This window comes from Pyxicephalus adspersus, chromosome W (assembly GCF_032062135.1).
Source record: "Pyxicephalus adspersus chromosome W, UCB_Pads_2.0, whole genome shotgun sequence".
In the NCBI taxonomy this organism is placed as follows: domain Eukaryota; kingdom Metazoa; phylum Chordata; class Amphibia; order Anura; family Pyxicephalidae; genus Pyxicephalus; species Pyxicephalus adspersus.
In genome coordinates this window covers 8210224-8234900 of record NC_092870.1, presented here as the reverse complement: position 1 = coordinate 8234900, position 24677 = coordinate 8210224, and the positions used below count along the sequence as shown (strand labels likewise).

Genomic DNA, 24677 nt, shown 5'->3' with positions numbered 1-24677 from the left:
TTACCGTATGTTGTTTCTTAACCCCCCTAGCGTTCTAATTCTGTCATTTTTTGATGCAAAAAGTGATCCTATTTTTTTTGCGTAGAAATTTTTGTTTATATTGTGGGCCTGTAATTCTTAGGATTAACTCCCGGGTATTAATTTTATTTATTTATTATATTATAATCATAAATTATAATATAATACATAATTATAAAAAATAATGAAATAAACCACAACAATGTATATTATCAAAAAAAATAATTCATCAAAAAATGTCAAAACGTCAGGGATAATAGTGGGCAAAATGTAAATCAGGTCACTGGGCAATGATGTTTGGTGCACTAAAATATGTACTTTTATTTTTATTTCATGTTGTGTGGTGCTTTTTACTGTAATAACCATTTAAAAGCAGATTACATTGTAATCTGTCTTTAAATTTCCCGCCCGGCCACACCCCCCAAATACATCACCACTCACATCACCAGGAAGATGTCACATCCTCCCGGGTGATGCGAGTGGGGATGTCCCGCCCACCTTACCCCCGGCATCCACCGAAGCTGCTGCTGCTCGCATCAGCAGGGAGATGCAAAGCAAAATGCAGACCTTCTACATCGGATCTTCCGGGTGATGCGAGCAGCAATAGTAAATTCGGGGGGTGGTGCCAGTGGTGATTTCCCATTGGCACCATCCCCAGAATTTACTATTGCTGCTCGCATCAGCAGATAGCTGTGATGCACAATGCAGAAGTCCTGCATTGTGCTTCGCATCTCACTGCTGAAGCAAGCAGCGGCATGGCCGGGACCTGGGTGGTATTTCGCGGCCACACCCCCTAATTCAGAAACGTCCTGGCATCACAGCAGGAGCATCAGATTGCCACTGGATCACGTGGCAAAGGGGGTAAGACACCCCGAGTGTGACTCGGGATTACCGCTTTTTGCAAGTAAAATCCACCCCGAGTCACACTCCGGGATTACCGCTAGGGGGGGGTTAAAGGCCGATAAAAAGTCCTAACATCAAATTGGAGCTCTGCTAATCTAGATTTTACATTACAGAAGGGTTACAACATGACATACCTGTAGCTCCTGCCTGAGTGATTATGGCAGACATAGGGATAGTTTTAATAATGGTGGTTGTCCCTGGCTTGGTGGTATTGGGAGACACGCTGCTGATACCCAGTATGGTAGGCTTTGTTCCAGTGCCTCCAGCCTGAGTGGTGGTGATTATAGTTGTGGGTTTACCATCTGCTGAGGTCATTAACTTTAGTATAGTTCCAGCAGGAAGAGGTCCCTTGGTCTGCACATGGATAAAGGAAACACATTACGATCATGTGCAAAGTAGCAAGAGGAACAAAGTTATTCAGTCTTACAGTATTACACTAAAAAAAGTATGAACAGAACCATTAAAAAACAAACTTATATTGGACATACACTTGTACAATACAATCTTCAAAAAAGGCTAGTGGGGTGGAACACAATAAGCAAGCTTTGTGAAAACTTATGACCAGCATGCATTTTCTAAGTTTGACAGATACCACACTTGGAAACCAGGTAATTAGCATTTTTAGTAAAGGAGGGCTCCACCAATAGAAACCTACACAGTTTTAGATGCTAGTAACATTATCAGACCCAAATAAATTATGCTTGCAATTTACCTGTATGATCTGGGTTAAGGGTCCGGTAGAAGCCTGTCCTGTTATTGCAGATGTCTGCACTGGCTTTGTGTGGACAACAGACACCATTTTACCAATATTTGAAAGCTGAAGGAAGCACAAAAAATAAGAACATCCACAAATCAATAAATTGCAAGTTACTCAAAGCCATAGATCCAACCTACCAAGGTGCTGCCACCAGGGACAGATATGGGACTTTTCACAAGGGTAATGGTCTTTGTGACACCTCCAACTATTGTCGTTACAACCTGGGCTTGTTGGGCAACTGTGACTGTTCCAGATTTATGAACAGTTATAATAGGACGAGTAGGTGTGTTGGCAGCAGAAGACACTGAAGTACCCACTTGCGCTGCTGCAGTTTTCAGCATGCGTGTGGCTGGGTTACTGACCTGGGGACAGAAAACAATATTAAGCAGTGTCTGCATTTCTTGAACCGTTTGAATTGTAAATGTAAGCCCCATTTCTTTTCAGACTATATACAAAAGTATATTAACTGATGGGTTTCAAGTAAACCAGAAAATTGTACAATGCTGTTCTCTGTAAACCCTTAAGCAAAAGCTAAAAGTCCTTACCATTATTGGAGCAGATGGCACTTTCACAGATGTAGGCGTGCTAGTAGCAGATGACATTGCAACAGATTTCACCATGGTGGCTCCAGCTGGCACACTTAGTACTGTGGGTGCAGAGGAAGGAGGGATCTTCTGTGTAGCAGCAGCAGCTGCAGCAAGAGCGGCCATGCCACTCATTGGCTGACAGTTTCCAATAGCCTACAGACACACAATTATAAAATACATCTACTTAGAAAAAAAAATGATTAGACTGAATGTTATTAGCCCTCTGTTTAGGAGGAAGAGAGTAACCTAAACATTTGTGCTACAGACAACAGAATTAATTGAACAACTACATAATGAAAAAACTAATCGCAACAAAAACAAACTTACAGCGCCTTGAGTGCTTTGGGCAGGAACTACCATGCGCACACCAGGAGGGAGAGAGGTAACAGTTACTGGAGCTTTTCCAATCTGTGTAGCTGGACGAACAGTAACAAGTGGCGTGCTCACTGAGGACTGAGGCGCTTGAACTTTCAGGACAGCTAAAAGAAATTGGCACATTTTTTTCTCCTGAGGAAAAAAAAACAAAAAAAAAAAAAACAAAAAAAAACAAAAACCACCTACCCTGTGGACGAGGAGCAGCAGAAACTGCAACTGGATTGCCAGGGATCGTAGGTAAGACCTGTATAGTGGCTGTTGTCGAAGGTACAGAAGCAGCCTGTGGAACCAGTGTGATGCCTGTGTGCGCCACAGGTTGGACTAGTGGAGCTGCTGCAGTAGATGGGCTCTTGGGCGGATTCACTGGCACTGACGGAACAGGACTGGCAGGCGACATGGCTGCAGTCACAGCAGGTATATCATACTTCTGAAGTTGTAACAAGTAACTGTCTGCAGTGGGAACTGCTCCCCAGCTCACCTCCAGAGAATTGGTATTTGCTCTGACTAGCTGAACACGTGCAGGAGCAGGCGGTTTTTCTGTTAAGGACAGTCAAGGAAGAGTTTAAAAGAATCTTTAAATTAAAGAACGTTATCCTTTATGTCACAGACCTTAAAAGTGAAAGCACTGAACCTGCTTTTGAGTTTTATAATCATACATTGTAATCTGCCAGATACTCATTTTGGCTGCTTGAGAAATTGAAACTTGCACACAGAAGGATGCAAGTTAAAAGTGGCTGGGGGGCCTCAACAGCCGTGTCTAAAATAACATTCAGTATGTCATGCGGTCGTTAACCAGTGGTCCTTGAAAACATTTGGACATTATTTGTAATTTTTAGGTTTTAATATTAAAACAAATATAATATTCTAAAAAAATTCTTATATTCGGAATGACAATTTTCACTTATATTGCACTAAATTCACAAACTGTACTTAAGAGGGAAAAACAAGGGAAGCGCAGCATAACATCAGTGTAGTCAAGTTGTATGAGGCAACCGTTTCCGAGCCTTACGCTTCGGTATTTCGACCATTACAACAGTCAATCAGCTCTGCGAATACAGATTCTCATCGGATTGTTTTTTTTGTTTTATTTCTAAGATGCCCTTTTAGGTAAGCATGACCTTAACTGTGTATTTTCTTAAACAGTTATATTTAATGGCATCAAATAGTTTGACTTTGATAACCATCATTGTTTGGTCTTAGATTCAAATGTAACAACCCCATAATGAGTGAGAAAAACCAAAAAATATTTTGCATTTCTTTGGTAATACCAAAAAGAATGCAACTAATGATAATAGTAGCAATAGTAAAACTTCACTAAACCACGAGCTGATCAATGAATCAGAACCTCCACAGTCCTCGTCAGGCAACATTAGGAAGATTATTATTTTACAAATGCATTTGTCTTTAAAAAAAAAAAAATTCATATTAATGGTCCGCGACATTCACATGAATTTTTTTTACATTACATACAAATACATTTGTAAAATTTAAAATTATGAATTTAGTTGTCCGTGAGGTCCGAAAGGTTGGAGACCGTCGCCATAGACTGTGAAAGATTGCAGAATTACTAAAACAGAATAGTCAACTATAGGAACGGAGATCCCCTATGAATACTGTAAGGAGACTGGCAGACTGTGATTTTGTTATCTTGGACTGCTAAAGATTCCAGTCATTAACATTTAGAAATCAACAATTCCACTGCAGCATTCCAAGGGCCTGGTTGGTATTTTTTATCTACTGCCCAAACTGCTTTCTGAAACAATGACCCAGAATTAGAATGCAGCCACAGATGTTCAGCTAATTGTACCACTCAAGGCATTAGGGAACAAACGCCACACTTTTGTATACTGGTAAACAAATTGGCATCAAATTGCAAGTTATGCTAGTGGTGTGGCCTTGTAACTAACCAAAGGACTTATCAAATGTGAGCTGAAGTTCAAGGAACCACTAGTAACTTGTTTCCATGGGACCCTGGGTAACAACAGCTGCTCTAATTACTTTTTTTTGGGTATGGTCAAACAGTATGAAAATTGAGCCTAACATTTGACAATACCAGAAAATTAAATCAATCTCTCCGAATTTAGCAATTTTTGCAACATCCAACTACAAAACATCTCAATACTATCCCCAGAAGTTTTAGGCTAGCTGGGAAGAAGCTGTAGGTGGGTGGTGGGCCCTTTATTGTGATCCAACTTTTCAGTCAACACCCAAAAACATCAGTGTGATCACTGAAGTGTCAGGTGGTGCACTGGACTAAAGGGGGGGGGCAGGAAGAATGCTGCATCTGTTTCTTCATTCATATGCCCTTCCAAGAAATTTGTGGCCATTTAATTTCCCTGGAAATTTTGCCACTTTCTCGATAGACTTTAATTTTCAAGTAGCATATGTTATTTAAGAAACAAATCAGGCAAATATTAACGCAAAACACAAAAATATGGTTTCAGGCAACACAGCATTCAAGAACACCACTGACCTGTTTCTAGGTACCACAGATCCTTGCAGCACACTTGGTTGTTCCAGGCTTTACGGTAGCCATCACGACCACTCCATATATACAACCTTGTACTGATTGCCACAGCACAGTGGCCAGCACGAGCTCGTGGAATGTTATCTTCCAGGGTATCCATGACAATATGTTCCCATGACATGGAGTCTAAAATTAAAAGATCAGCAAGTACACACATCTAGTAGAAATAGAACCACATTCTTATTTTGGTACACCACAATCACCTACCAAGGTTAAGACAAGCTAGGGTGTTTGTACACTTCCACTCTTTCTCGTGGGTTGCTACTTTAACATCGTCCATAACCAAAGGCACCCAGCCTCCAAAGACATACATTCTGTTAAAGGAAGGAGGGAGGGGGCAGAAAAAATAAAACACATTGGTTAAATATTTTAGTATTGAGAACTGTGATAAACGATGAAAAACACAAAGGCTTACTTGTCGCTTATGGTTGTGGCAGAATGAAGGCTTCGGGGAAGCGGTGCAAGACCATTCAGACTAGGCTTACTCCAGGTGAGAGAGTCTACACAGACATAATGAACATGACTTTGGTTAAAACAATACACACCAGAAAGGTGCCCACATCAAGCATGAGCAGCAGGCATCGAGATTTTAATCAAGTTTTTATTTAGGTTTCCTTACAAAAAGCAGTAAGTAAAACAAGTTAATATACATTACCATTGCTGACCTATGATTGAAATTTTCACCAGGCTTCCAGACAGGTCTGTTGGTTTAGCACTATGTTTGATGCAAATTTACATGCTAAACACTACCTTAAATACAAAATCTGATTTTTGCTTAGACAGCCAGGCAGCCATCAATTTCTAAACGTGGTTAGCATAAATTATAAACTAAAAATTTCCATTCAGTACATATTTTACTCAAGGACTAGCTCCTCTGGGGCAGTCATCCTAATCCTGGCTTCAATAGCAGATCAGTGATCCAGCTCAAGTGTGCACATTTAAAATCTTTACTTCATTAATTGCATGTTTTTCACCATCTCACTAATAAGAATATATCTTTCCTGACAAACATTCTTTAAAGTGGACCGCCAACATGCCAAATTCATAACTTCCAACATGTTATCCTGTTTTAGAGGACTTCCTCATGTCATCACTGGAGAATTGGTATTTGCTCTGATTAGCTGAACACAAGCTGGCCTCTCCACCTTTTGCAATGACTTGGATATAGGCGATAGAAGTGTGAGGTAAACCTGTTCAATACCTACTATACACCGAGACTAGACAAACAGACAGAAATGAGTAACAACCTTCAGTTTTTAGAACAGTTGGGAAGAGTTAGAATATTACTCAAGTTTTCTGTTTTAGAACTGCTTTGTTAATCTCCTCTTGTCACCAAGACAAAAAGTGAAGGGAAAACCAAAAATTTTAAGTCATCACCAGAGCAGCTTTGGAAAGATTTCTTGCTGCTTCTGGAGAACAGAGAGGGAAGGGAAATCTAAACAGAAGATTACAGCCTGCAGAAGATAAACCTAATAGCAGTTTTAATACAAAAAAAAAAAAGTTACAGATGCAGGACAAAATACAACACAAGTTGTATTTCCCCAAGTAATATACATGTTTGATACCCTACAAAGTTAAACAGCTCACCTATATCCAAGAACCAGAGATCGCCAAGTCGGCATCCACTCATCCCGCCATATATCACCAGGCGAGACTTCTTGGTTTCTTTATCTGTGTAGACCACAGCAGTGTGGGACTCCCGGGGTGGAGGCAATATACCATACGTTATGGGTATGTCCCAGGTTACGACTCCAGAACCAGGCCGCAACTCCAAGATGTAAAGATCATTAAGGTACCTTTATAAAGCAAGGATAATCAAAATATTGATGTACAATGAACAGACCATGTCCTTGAACCAGCGCAGAATAAATGCAGTCGTTTACCTGGGAATATTGTTCTTTGGGTCCTCACTGTCATTAGCCAACCCACCAAACAGGTAGCATTTGCTTCCAACCAATGAAAAGCTATGTCCTAGTCGGGGACATGGAGGAGGGCCATTTTTTGGTGCTTTGGCTTTCAACCTTTTCCATTCCCATCTGCTTGCCTAAATGAAAATAATTTGGTGGGTTTATAGTTGCAATCTCAACACAAATGATAAAAAGGCAAGAAAGTCAGAACGTCATACCTGTAGTTCATAGAGGTCATTGCTGTATTTACCATATTCCACCATTCCTCCAAAGACAAGTAGCCGAGTCCCATCACACACAAATCCATAAGCAGCACAACCTGGAGGGATGTCCCCTCTGACTGCTGGAATGAACCACTGGTTTGTAGCTGGAAGAAAAAGACAAGGTGTGAAAATTAAGTCTGCCATACCATTAGGCACATTTACAATCAGCTGCATTTAAAATTGTTGCAGCAACTGCATATTCCAGTTATACAAGAGGACAAATTCATCCATTACAAAATTAAAAGTGTATCTAAAGCAAAAACCAAATTTTGGTGTCACCAGAATAAGAGGCACATATCTCATCTAACAGAGGCACCAGTTTCCCCAATTCAGTTTATAGATACTTCCTAGTGCATTTCTTGGACCAGAAGTGAAGTGAATCTTTGCTCTATGACACAACCACCACTTGACAGGGTTTTACCCCCTTCCCTATCCAAAACTAGAAAGAATAGATGTAAAACCCGACAAAAAAACTTGTCTGCTCCCTTTTCAATTCCTTAAACTGATCAATAAAAGCATTGTTACATCTGTGCAATACATGTAACAGAATACCTGTTGAACATGCAAGACATCTTGGTGACTTAGCGGAGATCAATATAACAAAAAAAAACGCAAAAAAGGTCTACAGAAATGTTCGCTTGGCTTTGCTAAAGGGGAACGGAAAACAGGTTTACAATTTTGCTTTTCCATATATACTATACAGAAAGTAAGAAATTGTCACCCAGGACAGAAGTTCATGACTGGCAGGATCAGAGGGTGTAAAGAAAAAGGAGGGTTGGTGAGCTGCAATATACTGTGCACACATTGTACTTGTGACTGCACCCTTATAAGTGTGGTAAGCTCAGGAAGTAAAGAGAAATCATCCCACAGAACAGAAACACAGAATTGAAAAGGCCTTTCACCTGGTCTGGAATAAACATTACAAAAGATCTCCTAAAAGTGCAGTCCAAGTATTAAAACCACTTTGACATTGAATCAAACAGCAGATGAGTGGTTCTTTGGCTAGCACACTACCCTTACAGCATCAATGTTCAGCACCCACTCGGCTGTTTTTGGGTGGTTACTAAAGAGTTTGGTCACAATACAGGGGCTGCCACCCACCTGCAATTTCTTCCTACTCGGGCAAAAAAAAATTCTGGGTTGAGCACTGAATGTTGTAATGTCATCTAGGACACTAACTGCAAGAAGTTTTGTAAGCTAAGCCTAAACCTTATTACAGGAATGTAAAAGCTCCATTATATCAACTAAGTAGTCAAGGACCAGCATGAATGTATGTTTTAACAGGTTATCACATTTCTACCTGCCTTAGCAAGTAATTGGGCCCAGTTGTCCTGGCCTCAGGAAACACTACAACAAACTGGCAGCACAGAATAATCATCACAAAAGTAAGGTCACTGTATGCACTTCACCATCCTGACACCAGTGTCTGAAACATGTAAAAAGCAAGCAGTGGACACTGCACCATTGATGAACTACTCTTCTAGCACATAATTCTGGTATTCAGAGCTTCCAGTAAGCAGATAATTGACAGGTTTTCACAAGTCTACAGAAAACTTAATGGGTACACAAAGTATCCCATCAGCTGCAATACACCTCACTGTCCTGATTTGGAGTATCTATCACTCCTTATGTCATATGGAGACATTAAGTCACCTGTACCCTATATCATCCTATAGGTCTAGTTAACAATCTACATGATAGTAACACTTGGCTTCCACTAATGCTGTGTCATGGTCTGTAGTGGTCCATTATGCAGGTTTGGCATTTGAAATCTCTGTTTAATGCGCTGTGCAATATGTTGACACTATTTATAAAAAAAAAAAAAAAAAAAAAAAAAAAAAAAAAAAAAAAAAAAAAAAAAAAAAAAAAAAGGAGAATTGACCAACACACTCAGTTGCCATCTGTTTTAGGTTTTAAAACAAGGTAAGCAGACTTAGGGGATCTATGCTGATTAAAATACAGCAGTTTATTTTCAAACAGTATTTATATAGCACCAGAATAGTATGCAGCACTGTACATTAAATGGGGGATGCAAATGACATATATAGGAGGAGAGGAGAGCTTACATTTGAAGAGGTTCCTACAATATTTAAAGCAAAAAGAGTGCACTGCAATGTCACAAATCACACATATGCAGCTCACAAGTTCTAGATAATAAAGCAGACCTTAGTTCTAATATAGGGGGGGGCATTGAATTACTATATAAATTACTATATTCACAGCTCACAGTACATTAGTGTGGTGGTCAGTGGGGAAAAAATGTCAGTTACAGATAGCCAGAAATATCATTTGTCTCTGTGAAGCTGACCTGAAAGGAACAAATTGCTCAGGGAAACCCTTGCAACCTCTGGAGGAACCCTAGGATTATATAGAGCTCTGGGTACAAAACATTGCTTCAAAAGAATAAAATGCACTATGTATCAGAGGTTTCCAAAGGTCAGGGATCCACACACATTTTAGGATCTAAAAAGAAAAAAAAATTTCATAAACTTCTGGAGCAAGCTGTGCTTTGATATGCAATAAGAAACAGCTGCAGAGTTTGTCTTGGCCAATTAAGAGTTACAAGACGCTACAGAAAGACCTCACCCCCCTTAAATCACTCACAACCTTACCTGGGTCCTGCCCCCCAGTGGAAGCCATATGTCTACATGGGGGGGGGGGGCATTGGAGGTCCTGAGTACACCAAATTATAATGTATGTGTTCGATTATATTCACTTACATGGAATGTATAGAAAAAACATTTTTAGTCAGGAACTTGCAAAAAAGAAAAAAAAAAAAAAAAAAGCAAGTGTGCCTAGGAGCCCTAATTAAAAATGCAAATTAGGGATCCCCAGGGTCATTGAGATGGGGCCCCTAAATGTATACTTACCTGTCAAATATATAACCATCACACTATGGTACCCTATCTGCTTCTCTTCTTTGAATCCAAATTTCGCTAGAATGGTGGAGTGTACAAAACCAAAAGTGTAGGTTCAGTAAAGGGACACCTTTGGCTAAACCCCGCCTGCCTATACACACACACACCAAAATTTCATTACTATGGCATCATCAAACTCCACCATTTAAACGCAATGCCGTTACACATTGCTGCGCACTTCTAACACTTGAACCCCAATTTCACTGGAATGGGGAGGCATAAAACTGAAAATGTGTAGGGAACGTCTCTGGCTAACATCCCCATACAATTTCCTCACTATGTTATTAGAACATAACAAAAACATCAAAATTAAATTGGGGATCAGGTACTGGTAGATTACAGTCATGTGTAACAGGGCAGTGTGTTTAGATAGGTAGAGTTTTTTTATGTTGTAATGATGCCATAGAAGTGTGGGGGTGGTTAGCCACAAGTGCCCTCTACTTGCACCTAAAATTTTGTTTATCTGCACTTCTTCGTTCTAGAGAAATTAGGGTTCAAGGTATGTAAGGAGACAGTTGGATAGGCAGAGGTTTTTATGTTATAATGATGCCATGCCAATGACATTTTAGGAGGGTTATACATCTGTTCCCCACTTACACCTTTATTTTGAGTTACCTGCACCTCCCCATTTCCAGATACATTGGGGTTCAAAGAACAGAAGCATAAACTAAGGGTAGTACAGTAATACAATTATAGTTTTGTGAAAGATAGCTATAAATTTAGGGGCCCCAACCCAATGCTCCTTGCTATGTAAATAGCCCCTGGGGGGGCCTAATTTGCAGTTTCAATTTCTGGCTCCTAGATGCACTTTCTTACAAAACAGCAAGCCAAAAGTTAAATTATCACAAATTTTTTAACTTGTGATTCCTATATCCTGAAATTGTTTAAATAAATTTTGGTTATTAGTAGCTAAGAGTCCCCTGTGTACCCTAAAATTCTCAAGGTATTACATCCAACAATTTAGGAGATCTGAGAGATTGAACACGGTGAGTTGGTATGCTGCAAAATGACAAGCAGGCCTTACATACAGCTATCACACTACAGGTGGTTAAATTTCACAGGCAGTTTTTCTTTGCCTATAGAATATGGGCAGTGATGAGAGGGGGACACCGACTGTCCTGCCCCCATCTGCTAACACATGCATGGGGCTCTTAAAGCATCACCACATTTTAAAATCATATAAAAGGGTGATATTCTCCCTTTATAGAATATAAAAATGTGTGTACTTTTTTTCATTTTTTGGGGGAGGACCCCTCCCCCTTCTGTCTTTACTGCTATGGTGGTAAAGAACTGCAGGGTAAATCTGCAGCCTCCCGGGGTATTTGTGTCACATATCCCAGGTGGCTGTGGGCTACTACGTCTGTGCATGCCCAACATCAGGAATGTATCATCCGGGGCTTTCTTAGAACGTAAAAAAAAAAAAAAAAAAAAAAAAAAAAAAAAAAAAAAAAAAAAAAAAGAAGAGGGGTTAATTAATAACACACATGCCCAATGAGATCAGCACTTGATGGTGGAACGGTGAGCATAGGAAAGAAGAGGTAAGCTGAGCAAGCGTGAGATTCTCTGGGCTCAGTTCATGGACAGATCAAGTGAATTTTTTTTTAAACATTAGGCTGAATTCACTTTGGCAGTAAGGTTGTTTTTGCTGCATTTACCCCTCACTTTCCTCTTGCCAAGAACCACTGCTGCTTGAAAAACTGCTAGGCCTAAAAAAAGCTCCAGCTAATTGCCTGTCTGTCAAGTAGTCACTGAAAAGGGGTAAAGGGCATTTTTTTTTTTTTTTTTACTGACACTATTGCACTAATTCAAGGGATTACACTATAAATATGAAACACTAGGCAGTTGAATCAAAATACAGAGCACTGAACAGTTAGGGCATAACAGAAAAAAAAATGGGAAAATTGGACACACTAACAAGCCCGGCATTAGAAAGTTGGAACAAAGTAAAGGGGTAGGTAGAACACTGACACAATAATAGGGTTTAAGATTGGGTGACATAGCCAGAAGGTGGCAGACAGGCAAAGATGGCAGCACTCATCGCTTCTTCAGCGTCAGGACGGCCTGGCACCCAGAGACATCTCCAAGGGGATCGAGGGATCTGTGAAATTAAAGCCAAGTATGATTTTTTTTTTTTAGTTTATTTCCGCTTTAAGCTGCCTCTCTGAGCTGGCTGAGGCCATGTCACCACGGTAAGATATGCAAACGAAGATTCACTTTTTTGACAATAAGATGTCAAGTCTCAATGAAAAAAAGCTTCAGGGCTTTGAGGGAACCCCCTGAAGGTATTAAACAACCAGCTACCTCTGAATGTCTGCTTTTCATTCTAATAGGCTTAGTCTACACAGATGGTTTTCCCCCAGCATTTAACCCGAGGCTTTAAAAGCCCACGTTTAAAATTCCCATGCATTCCAATGAGCACGTATATGAGCGGTATCTAATCCGTTGCTTGCAACGTTTAAAAAAATTAAAACGCAGGGTTAACGCTGGAAAACGCTCAAAAATGCGAGTAAACGCTTCCACTGATTTAAAGAGGCGTTTTCCCGAGTTTATAAGCACTTGAACCATAAACGCGTCAAACATTTTTTAGTGCTTTAAAGCTTGCTTGCGCATAAAAGTGCATAAAAACGCATATAAAACGCAGTAGGAACATTTACATGCGTTTTTAAAAATGTCCGTGTAGACCCAGTCATATAGAGTTTGGAAAAAATTTTAAAGATGCAGATTTACAAGGAAAATTGTCTTTAGGGGATTTTGTTTCATGCAGTAAAATGATTAGCCCCTGGGTGGGATTCACACCAAGATTACTGTATGTATGGAGTTTGTTCTTCCTACAGCGAGTATTTCGACCCCCAAATTAGAATGATAATGTGGTACTGTATGCTACCAAATAAAAAGCATGCACTTTGACATCACACAGTCCACATTGTAGTATACAACGCACTGCAGGTCCAGTGTTCAAACCAGAATTGTTTCTTTATGCTGGGTGGGGAGAAATTGTAGGTGGGTGGCAGCCTCTGTATTGTAACCCAACTCTTCAAAAACCACCCAAAACAGCTGGGCAGTTGTTGAGAAGTGCTGGGTGGTGCACCCAGCTAAAAGGGGTTGGGGTGCCACCAAAGCAGATTAGATTTGTAACCTGTGTGAGCAAGTGCTCCCATTGTAACATCTCTGCTCTATTCATCTTCTGGGGGCACCTCAATACTTATTTACTAGTGCCAGTTTTGCCATTATACTTTTGAATGTGTGCCCATATCCAGATACCTAATAACAGAACCATAAAGTAACCAAAATTGAAAATTATAATGCATTTTATTGCTGGGTAATGCAGCCCAAAGTGCTCTAATAAAAACCCCCAATATCACCGATTTGTGAATCAGATAAGTAATTTCTGTTTAACATTTGCAGACAGATTTGTGTTCCATACATAGAGTGAGCAGACCTCCGTCTTGAGAGGGAACAACAGACAAATGCTGGCTTTATTTATTTATTTATTTTTTTTAAACCCAAAATTGGTGCCTGGAATCCCAGCTAGCAGAGGCTATGAAGTGAGCAGCTTGAATCAGATTAGTTGGCCAAGGACTCGTTACCCAGTTTCAGCTAAATGCCTCAGGAAGCAAATGTATGCAAATTCTACTCTGCACCAGAGGAGAGAAGCACATGACTGTGGCAGTCAAAAGACTGATCATGCACACAAGAACGTATTCTATCTAGACCAATCTATCCAAATTGGAGCTCATCAATAACAATCCATCATTACATAATAACACAAATAGCGGATTATCAGCACCAAGGGGTGATAAATGCAAAAAAGCCATCAAGCTTGTCCAATCCTACTTTACTTTGTTTAAGATGTCCATCTTGCTCTGTTTTACTATGTATAAAACAAAAGTCTGATGATCAAGTATTTGCATTGTTGCTCAAGATAGAAATCATGAAGATTGCATGCATGTGGTAGTGTGGATGGCATTGATTTCCCATTGATTTCAATGGGGGTGTTTTCAAATTCTTGCAGTAAAATTGCAGTATAAATGCGGTAAAACGCATAGACATTTTCCAGCGGTTTAAAGGCAAGCTAAAAAATGTCTGTCAAACAAAATTAATTTCAAACATGGGCTTTTAAAGCCTTAGGCTGGGTCTACATGAACGTTTTTTTAAAAATGCATGTAAACGTTCGTATTGCGTTTATATTCATTTTATGCACTTTTATTAGCTTTTTAAAGCTTGCCTCGTGTTTTTAACTAATTTGCATATTAAGCACTCAAAAATGCAGGAAAACATTCTATTGAAATCAATGGGCGTTTTTTTTTTTTTTTTTTTTAAACGTTGCAAGCAACATTTAGGATAAATGTCAAACGTGCCTGAAGGAAACGTCCTGGTGTATATTAACCCATTGTAATGCATGGGGACTTCAAACATGGGCTTTAAAAGCCTCAGGTTAAAGGCTAGGGAAACAGTCCGTGTAGACTAAGCCTTAGGCTGGGGTCTACATGGACCGTTTTCCTAGCGTTTAACCAGATTATTAAAATTCAGGAGTTTTAAAGGTTGCCTTTAAAATAGCTGAAAAACATCTATGCCGTGTTTTTATAACGATTATGTTTTCAACTGAAATCAAAAGATGTGTTTACCTGGGTTTTAATTTTAATAAACTTTGTGTTATCTAGAACACTCATAAATGTGCCTCAATGAAACGTCCTGTTGTAAATTAGCCCATTGGAATGCATGGGAATCTCAAACATCGACTTTTAAAGCCTCGGGTTAAATGCTGGTGAAACAGTCCCTGTAGACCCAGCCTAAGCAATAGTTAACCAGCACAAAAAAAAAAAAAAAAAAAACACTAAATTGGAATCTCCTGATCACATCACAAGGAGAAAGATGCTGGAAAATGATTAAGACAGGGATGCAATCAGCACGGCTTCCCTAGAGATGAACTGCCAGGGTTACAGATCCTAATCTGCATCATAAACCACAATAGTGCCCCCTCATGTGTGCAAAGGGCCCTGATACATTTGGATACGAATAAGACTGGCACACGACAGCAGAGATCTAGACAACAGCTTTTGTACTGCCCACAGATATACCTCGAATAAATTCACTGCCCAGTAAAAGTCTTATCTAATAGTATCACAGTCAGGTATTGAACTTTCTTCCTTGAGATTGGTAGATATTGTCGATTTAGGCCAAGAAAGATGATCAGTTGCAATGCAATGTTTGTCACACACGTCTAGCCCTTCTTTAAAAAGCAGCTAAAGCCCTCTAAGAACCAAATTGAAATTTGCAGGGTGCCCGCTGTGCCACGACATCTCCCTGGTTATCACTCAACAGTGATACTAAGTGGTCAGATGAAGCGTGCACCCCACCTGCTGAGTCAACCCGCCATTTTTCTTTGTGGGAGAGAATAAAAGAAAAAGCTTTTTGCTGGCTAAGGAAGAAAGCTGTACTTATCACCCCGATGGGCTCATACAACTACATTATGAGAATCCTCCCCCTCCCTCAGCTGTCAAAGCAGGTCTCAATAAGCCGAATTTTACAGTGGCAAGGCATACTGACCATTGTAGTCCCCTACCGGGCTGCAACTTCCCCCCCATTTCATTTCAAAGTACGGATTGCAAAACTTGCACAGGACTAGGACTAAGTGCATGCTATGAATGTCCGAATGCAACAAGATGTTCGTGCAACCTGTGTGCCAAGCCGCAAAGCATGCCGGAATCTGTAGTTTACCGGATTGCTGACAGCTACTTACCGGTGTTGTAGACGTGTAGCTCATCCACGATCCCTTCATTCCCTCCACCGAACACCACGATTAGTTCCTTAATAGCCACTGCCCGGTGCCCATGCCGGGGCCTAGGGACTGGGCCAGACCAGCCGACCACTCGTTTCCAACGGGGTTGCAAAGTTCCTAATCCAACCACTGCCGGTGAGGAAGCCATGCTGGCGGTATAAGAAAGCAGGAGGGTGACCGCACACTGGCACAGAGGGCGCTTCCTTCAGCCTTTTTTTTTTTTATTAAAACTGAAAGAAATAATAAAAGGCTGTGGGCGAGGAGGCCGGTATCTTAAAAAGCCAAGGGGTCTAGGAGGTAAGAGCAGGCTCGGGCCTAGCCAGGTCTCAGTGAGGCCCTGAGGAGTCCATGGGAGGCGCCATTTTATGATGGCGGCCAAAAAGAAAAACAACCAGCGTCTGACGTTTTTCGCTCCCGCCTTCGGCCTGTGGGGAACAGAGAGCAGTCTGATGTCCCTGTGCGTTCAGCAGGCTTCTTTCTTCCCTCCACGTCGCTCTTTGTTTTAAAGCCGCACGGGAGAGGCGAAGCTGAGGGAGTTCATGGAAGTCGCAATCTTCTGCTGTCCTAACAAACCAATAGAGACGCTGCTGAGGGGGACGAAAGATGGCGGCGAGCCGGGCGACAAAACCTCATCCACCTCCGAAAAGTGGAAGGGGAGGGAAACAACGGTATCAGAGGACCGGGAAAGAGCGGCAGTCTGCCTGAGACGAAGGGGAAAGTAAAGGCTCCACTCTCGCTGTCACCTCTTATATCCCCTAACTGCAAGGCGGAAGGGAAAGGAGCTAAACGGCCCGAACCCCAAAACAACCCGTGCGAAGGCAAAAAAAAAAAAATCGCTGGCGGGGAAATCGGTGAGCGAAAATGGGATAGGACACCGAAGCCTCTTTTCACGCCTCCGTGGGAGCTGCCATCTTGTCAGCGACCGCCTCCCGTCTTCCTCCTCCTTTGGAGACAATAAGACGATTGGGGGGGCCCTCACTGAGGCCTGTGTGCAAAAATCACTTTGGATAGAAGAGCAGAGACAAAAATTGTACATAAAATAACCGATATTTTATTAAAAAAAAAACACAAAATATAAATTGAGGAAACAAAATCGACCCAAAACAACATAGTAGTGTGCAAAAAAAAAATCTTGCTATTCAGGTATTCTATTTAAAACCTATTACATACACAGCAGTTTGATTGTACAATCACTGCGATGAGTAAATGCACCATGTTTATTCTGTCAGAATAGTGACAGGATAGGAGGTAGGGTGATGGCGCCTCCATCTATTCCATTGTTTTTGTGAATAAAAATTTGTGTGTGGGGCTGGTGGAAGAACTCATGGGATCAATAACAGTTAATTTGTGGTTCTTCACTGGTTACCATAGCGGTGGTTGTTGTGCAAATGTATCCCTGCGGCCATGTTCTCTCTGTCAGGGCAGAGCCACAAAACACGAACACACACTATGGTAACCAATGAAGTATTTGATCTCGGGACACTTCAAATTCCTGACCGAAAATACTAAGTTATTAGTTTGTTTGGGGGACCATAAAAAGTATTATTAAGATCAATAACTACTTTGTTGGTTACCATAAATCGTGTTGGTGTGTTATGGCACCATTCACTTTAAATGGGCACCCAAAAGTCTCATAAAGTCCTGAAACAGTTTGTGTGGAGCCAGTGAAAGAACTTGTGAGATCAATAAAGGTTCATGTGTGGTACTGTGCTCGCTACCTTAGTGCGGTTGTGGTGCAAATGTATCCCCGCTGCCATGTTTGTTTTGTCAGGAAAGTGACAGGATTGTGGTTGTGATGTGTTGATGTTAGGATAATGGCACCTCCATCTATTGCATTGTTTTAGTGAATAAAATCTTCAAAGTTTGTGAGTGGGATCAGCGAAAGTACTCATGTAATCAATAACTGTTTATTGTTGGTACTTCATTGGTTTGCTGGTGCTGGTTGGTGTGTTCTGGCACCATTTACTTTGAATAAGGACCCAAAGGTCCTGATTCAAAGTTATGAGATGGTTTGTGTGGGGACAGTGAATGTACATGTGAGATTAATAACAGTTCTGTTACTTTGCTGGTTACCATAGCACAGAGTGACAGAATCTCTTTAAGGCATTTTTTTTACACTCATTGCAAACTATTTTTATTGAATTGGCAGTCAAGACACCACAATGCACTATTTCTGCCCTTGCGGCACATGACAGTTTCTATACAGTTGTTGGTAGCCACAAAGAAGGTTGTAAAATTGCAAGTTGCAAATTGCAAGGATTGCAAGTTGTGCAACCAGCTTAAAGTGTCACTAAACCAAAGAAAACAAACGTAATGTGTGTCATCTGTTTTCCTGGTGATCCTGTCAGTAAAACACTGTCACAGGGTGACAACATTCACTCTACTGTATCTATGCAAGAGCAACGTTGTCACTCTAGGACAGGAAGTGTGTTAGGACTACACAAATACAACAAAATTGTACTTGTAGCAGGCAGAATAAGATAAGTTGTCAGGGGTTACATAAATTTAATAGGAGCTTTGAGGGTCTCAATGCAAGCCCAATCTCCAAACCCAACATTAGGAGATCAACACAGAGATATAAAAAATATGTGAAAACGCAAAGGGAATTGTTTACAAATAAGATTTAAGGAATTTTTAATTGCATCATTGTAACACAATGATTTTATCACAGATATACAGTTAGGTTTATAAATATTTGGACAGACAACTTTTTACTAATTTTGGTTCTCTACATAACTACAGTTAATTTTAAATACAACTGCAGACTCAGCTTTAATTCATTGGCTTGAACAAAAAGATTGCATAAAAATGTGACAAACTAAAGCCTTTTTTTTACACAATCACTTCATTTAACTGGACAATTGACTCAAAGGCTATTTCATGGGCTGGTGTGGGCAATTCCTTTGTTATGTCATTATCAATTAAGCGCTGGATGTGCACAGCGGGACCATGGAGGTAAGGCTGTGACAAAATTACGGGGTTAACCATCCTAGCAATTTTTTTTTGCCCGACCTTCGTACGGGCATACCGGCTAGGTGGTTAAAGCAAAGAAGTGGAATATTCTTGAATGCCAAGTCAGTCACCTGATCTGAACCCAATTGAGCATGCATTTCAATTGTTGAAGACTAAACTTCGGACAGAAAGGCCCACAAACAAACAGCAACTGAAAGTCGCTGCAGTAAAGGCCTGGCAGAGCATTAAAAAGGAGGAAACCCAGCATCTGGTGATGTTCATGGGTTCAAGACTACAGGCTGTCATTGCCAGCAAAGGGTTTTTAACCAAGTATTAGAAATGAACATTTTATTTTCAGCATTTTAATTTGTCCAATTACTTTTGAGCCCGTGAAATGAAGTGATTGTGTTAAAAAAAGGCTTTAGTTCCTCACATTTTTATGCAATCTTTTTGTTAAACCCACTGGATTAAAGCTGAAAGTCTGCAGTTCATCTGCATCAGAGTTGTTTCATTTTAAAATTAATTGTGGTAATGTACAGAACCAAAATTAGAAAAAAGTTGACTCTGTCCAAATATTTATTGACCTAACTGTATACGTAGTGTTTATACATTTTAAATATTTTAATATGGTGATTATTAAGACATATCTCTATAGTTCTCTATTGTTGTATTTATTATACAATTATCGCATAGAATTCAGAAGTGCATTGTGCACAATGTGGTGTTTGGAGCATTGTCCCGCCTACTTATTATCTCTCAGTACCTTGCTGCCATTAGCGCCCCCAGATTGGCCTTTTCATGAAGCTTTTCTGCCCGTGTAGGAGCCGCCATGTTAGAACCCAGCTGCACCCTCCACGTTTGGAACACAAAAGCGAGATGCGGGAGGAGGACCCCACAGCCGCCTGAAAAAAAAAAGGCCACTTGGCTCTGTAAGTGCCTTGTATGGCTTTGTCTGCGGCTTTTAGCATGGTGTACAACATTTTTTCCATTTTTTTTTTTTTAGCTGCTTTTATTTAGAAACAATGTTATGATAACGACTGTCAACTTTCATCTTCTTAATCACTCCTCCCTCAAAGGAGATAGACACAATAATGGTGGCGCCTTCTTTCTGTGTGCCCGGATGTTGTTTTGGGGGGAGTCAGGAGAAGGACCCCCTTTGGGGGGGGGGGCGGCGGCGCACCGGCCAGAGCTGCGGACCATGTCTCCCGAAAACATCACGGGCTCCGGAAGGTGGGTGGGTTGTCTCTCTGAACACAACTCGCCTACTCTCCCATCACAGACTCAGACCTGTGATGGGAGAGTGGGCGGGTTCTGGCATCATGACGTCACTCTAGGGGGACTTTTCTTCCCCTTTGAGTGACACACGGCTCCCCGCACATGCATGGTCCGAAGGTTGCTAGCACAAGGTAAAGGATGCCGCCATCTTGGTGTCTCTACCCCTCCCCTACCCTTTGTAACAAGGGTAGATGTGGCACTTTCAGACGGCTGCACGTTATACCGGTGACATGTAAGGGGGAAAACTTTTTTTTTTTTTTATTATATTAAGACTATCCCTGACATTTCTAGGTGATATTTAACACTGTCCCTGGTTTTAAGACCTGAAAAGTCTAAATATACAAAGATCCAGTTGTTGCTTTAGAATTTGATAATTTATGCAGTGTTCTCCCCAGAATTTTTTTTCAGCTGGGTGGTGGGAAGCTGTAGCCGGGTGGTAAAAAAGGGGGTGTGGCAAAACACAGCAAATTTAGTGCTCCCAGTTGTTTATGCCATGGGTATCCAGTAACCTCCTATTGTTTCAGTGTTCTACCTTCTCCCAATTATTTGTATTCTTTTACAAAATTAGCCCAACAGGCTCATGCTGGCTCAGCTTCCACCTTTTCTCTGATGCTCACTTGTACGTCCAATGCTGCCTTGCACTGCGCATGCATGAGATTGAACACTTTTTTTTACATTATAAGAAAGCCTCTGAAGATACATGCACACAAGGAGCAGTGCAGAGCTCAGGATATGTGACACACATATCCCAGGAGGCTGCAGATTTCCTCTCCACAAAAGTGTAAAAACAAAAAAAAAAAACATTTTTCCATTACATAACAGAGAAAGTCACTCTTTAATATAATGTTAAAAATGTGGCAATGCTTTATTAGCATCATGCATGTGATATCAGATAGGGACAAGACAGACAGTGACCTCCTCTCATCACTGCCCATATTCTTTATAAATACACTGTCTGTGGCGTTTATCCGCAGTGTGTAATGTCATCGGCAGTGCAGTGTGATCGCTATGTGAGTGTAAAAGCTGCTTGTCATATTCTGCAACCTAACAACTCGCTGTGTTCAAACCTTCATATCTCCTAAACCGTTGGTTGTATTAACTTCAAATTATTAAGGTACACATGGAGGCATAGGAAACTGAAACTGTAGGTGCAAGTGGGGGACACTTTTGGCTAAACCATTTTAAAATGTAATTACTTTGGCATTATGAGAACATAAATCTCTACCCAGCAAAGTTTGCTGCGTGCTCTGTTACACATATCTGTCTGCATCTTACCTCAAACCCCAATTTCTCCAGAATTAAGAGGTGCATGGAAACAAAAATATAGGTGGGAGTGGGAGACACATGTGGCTATCACCTTTCATCACCATGGCATCATTACAACATTAAAAAAAAACTGTCCATCAAAATGCACTTCCTTGTTGTAAGACTACAGTCGTGTATCTCCCCATTCCCCAATTGAAGTTCAGAATGTTAGTTAAGTGGACAGGAATGTGTAACAGGGCAGGGAAGCCCATTTTGATGGGCAGAGTGTTTTATGTTCTAATAATGCTGTAGTAATGAGATTGTAAGGGGAGAATGTGCCCGCCACTTGCACCTATATTTTCAGTTTTGTACCCCGCACCCTCAGAGAAATTGGTGTACAAAGAAGAGAAGCAGACAGTAATTTCATAGGTATAGATTTGTGACAGGTAGGTATATATTTAGAGGCCCCACCCCAATGCTCCTTGCTATGTTAGTGGCTCCGGGGTCCCCAATTTGCACTTTCAATTTAGGACTCCTAGTTGCACTTTTCTCTGAAACAGCAACCCCAAAGTTCAAGTTTTATAACTTTACATTTGTGACCCCCATATCTTGAAATTATTTAAAGCTGGGGGGCTGGGATTGTAATAACTAATATCTATGAGGGTCCCCTGTGCACCCTGAAAATTACAGGTCATTGTGACATAGTTTAGGAGATATGGAGGTTTGTACACAGAGCTGTGAGGATGCAGAACAACATGCAGACTTCACACAGCTCTAGCAGTGGATACAGATTTTTTTTAAACAGAAATCCGAGCTCGTGCTATCAGATGGGGACGTGGCTGCCTGTGTCTCCTTCACATGAAGGCTGAACTGTGCGCTCACCTCTCATCAGCAGCAGCAATCCTCTGAACGGATGACACATAGCACAGATGGCACAGAGCAGCCTCACTGAGATCCGTGCATCCGAGGATGAGAGCTGCCTGGAGAGCTGGGCGGGATATTCAAAGCAGCCTGGCGGAGCAACCGGCTAAAAACCTCTGGGGAGAACTATGATTTATGTAATGTATTAAAACATTTTGCAATTAAGCAATGCAGGCTAACTCATCAAAATGGATAAGAAAAAAATGGGCAAACAACTATTTCTTACCTCACGCATGGTGGGACACAGCAATGCACCTGCATTGAGTTGCGTTTTCATAAAGTGTTGGCCACTTAGAATCCAAAAGCACCCCAATAATATAAGTTAATGCAGTTCAGCACCTGTCCATTTTGGTGCGTAGTGTAAGGGTATTAATAAAAAAAAGTTTTCTGTTCGATCGGAATAATTGGTGCCATAATGTGCACACACACTTAAAGTGGAGCTAAAATGCCTGATTAAACAAGCAAGTACGCAGAAGCTTGATGCGCATATTTACGCACCGATATGCGAGGCGTATTTCCGCAAGCCAAAGTCGAGCGGTAGTACACTCGACTGCAGTTGGCTTCCGAATTCCAGGTTTCATAAATGAGCAATGAGGACGAGGGTACTAGCACCAGGTTATGAAGTTTCAGCTGTGCTAGTTGTCAATGATGATGTCACAACAATTATTTAAGGCACACCTGCTCGACTAGCACTGTGCTTGCGCCAATTAAGGATTATTAAGGATCAGCTGTTCAATTTAGAAGGATCTGTCAATGCTGATGTATAGCAATCAGTTAGTGCATACTTGGTTCCTGTTCTGTGCGCATCTACAGTCCATTACTGGTCCATCTACTAGAGTACAATCTACTCCTTGATCTTTTTTTTGTTAATGTAGCAAGTGCTACATTTGTATATTACATTATACTAATTCACAAAAAGGCTTCATTTACACTTCGATTTGTTGCAGTTGATGGATTGATCCTTTTTTAAGGGTTGCAACACTGCTAACTAATTTCTATCAAGTTGTGTATATATATATATATATATATATATTAATAAGCACCTTAGAATATGTCATCGCACAATAGTCTGAATGTCACAAAAAAATGACACAAACCATTTTGGATCTGTCTTGGTGTATGTCAAAATACATTTAAATAAACACAAATGCATTTGGTTTTTGGATATTTCAACTGGACTGGTTTATGGTGGGCTAATCTAGAAAGTTTGGCTGTCTAGTATTAGTTGATGTGACCTCATTATTATCATTTTTAGCTTCATCTGTTGCTGCAATGTTTTTGTGCCTGGTTTCTAATTACAGTTTTGTTGTTTAGCAATTCTTCAGCAATGTTTTGCCATTGTATCCACAAATAACTAGTACAAATGTATGCATGGTTTCCACTATAAACTGCTACTTACCCCCCCATGATGGGGATGGAAGGAGATCCAGGTTGCCAAGCACGACTTCAAACCACATTGATTGGCAAGCTCACAAGCAGGGTCAAGCACTCATAAATACCAGATAGTATGCTTTATTTATGTGTTTACATGATTCTAATTGTATTAGTTGAAAAATGCCAGGAACAATTTAACTTAGTGCCAACCATATTTTATTGCTTTGTGCCAACAAACTCATTTTTTTGGTCCTCAAACCAAGAGAAGCCAGGCTGTGCCAAGAATGACGAGGCTCCTGGCCACTCTATTACCCTGATTCATCAATAAAATGCGCATACACACGCGCCAGTCAGCAAGCTCTATTAGCGCGAGTCAGGCCCAGTTTCCTGCAAAGATCTCGAATACGCCAATTAAGGCGATTAATTTTCAGCTGCGCGATTCAGAAGTAGATGTTAACCTCAATGATGAGGTGATAGCAATTGATTAGCGCACACCTGCGCTCTGTTTTGTTCGCATCTCCAGTCCATTTTATAGGTGAGTTTGAATTTTTAATGCTTGATGTTTTTTCGTGTAAGTGCTACTTTTTTATGTTACATCCTACTCAATCACAAACTTGCTTCATTTATAGTTACATTTGTTGCACTTCTTGTTACTTTTCCCTTTGGTTGCAACACTGCAAACTAATTTCTATCAAGCTGGATATATACTAAGTGGCACTTTCAAATATGTCATCACACAATAGTATAAGTGTAAAAAAATGTGAATAAACATTTGTGACCTGAATAAAATTTCATGAGCTGGGGAAGGACTGCAGCTAACTTTCAAACTAACTCTGTCCTCTTCATTCTCAGTCTCTGATGTGGACTCATCTAGGT

General features: G+C 40.7%; 1 protein-coding gene across 7 annotated transcripts in view; it reads right to left on the bottom strand.

The window, feature by feature from the left end:
* The window catches only part of LOC140342915 (host cell factor 1-like), a 39497-nt gene extending 22468 nt beyond the window's left edge, over positions 1-17029 (bottom strand). For 3 of the 7 annotated variants that reach the window (XM_072429287.1, XM_072429288.1, XM_072429292.1), the window contains exons 1-13: positions 15996-17024; positions 7293-7441; positions 7051-7211; positions 6755-6963; positions 5583-5667; positions 5375-5481; positions 5114-5293; positions 2827-3177; positions 2593-2744; positions 2224-2418; positions 1816-2040; positions 1634-1738; positions 1056-1275 (exon numbers count right to left, since the gene is read on the bottom strand). In XM_072429287.1, the coding sequence (XP_072285388.1) occupies positions 1056-1275; positions 1634-1738; positions 1816-2040; positions 2224-2418; positions 2593-2744; positions 2827-3177; positions 5114-5293; positions 5375-5481; positions 5583-5667; positions 6755-6963; positions 7051-7211; positions 7293-7441; positions 15996-16182 (2326 nt within the window). In that variant the 5' untranslated portion in view covers positions 16183-17024. Of the gene's footprint in view, positions 1-1055; positions 1276-1633; positions 1739-1815; positions 2041-2223; positions 2419-2592; positions 2745-2826; positions 3178-5113; positions 5294-5374; positions 5482-5582; positions 5668-6754; positions 6964-7050; positions 7212-7292; positions 7442-15995 lie in introns of all 7 variants that reach the window. The other 4 variants (XR_011923206.1, XR_011923205.1, XM_072429289.1 and 1 more) reach the window with 4 other exon arrangements.
* Between the last annotated feature and the right edge of the window lie 7648 nt (positions 17030-24677).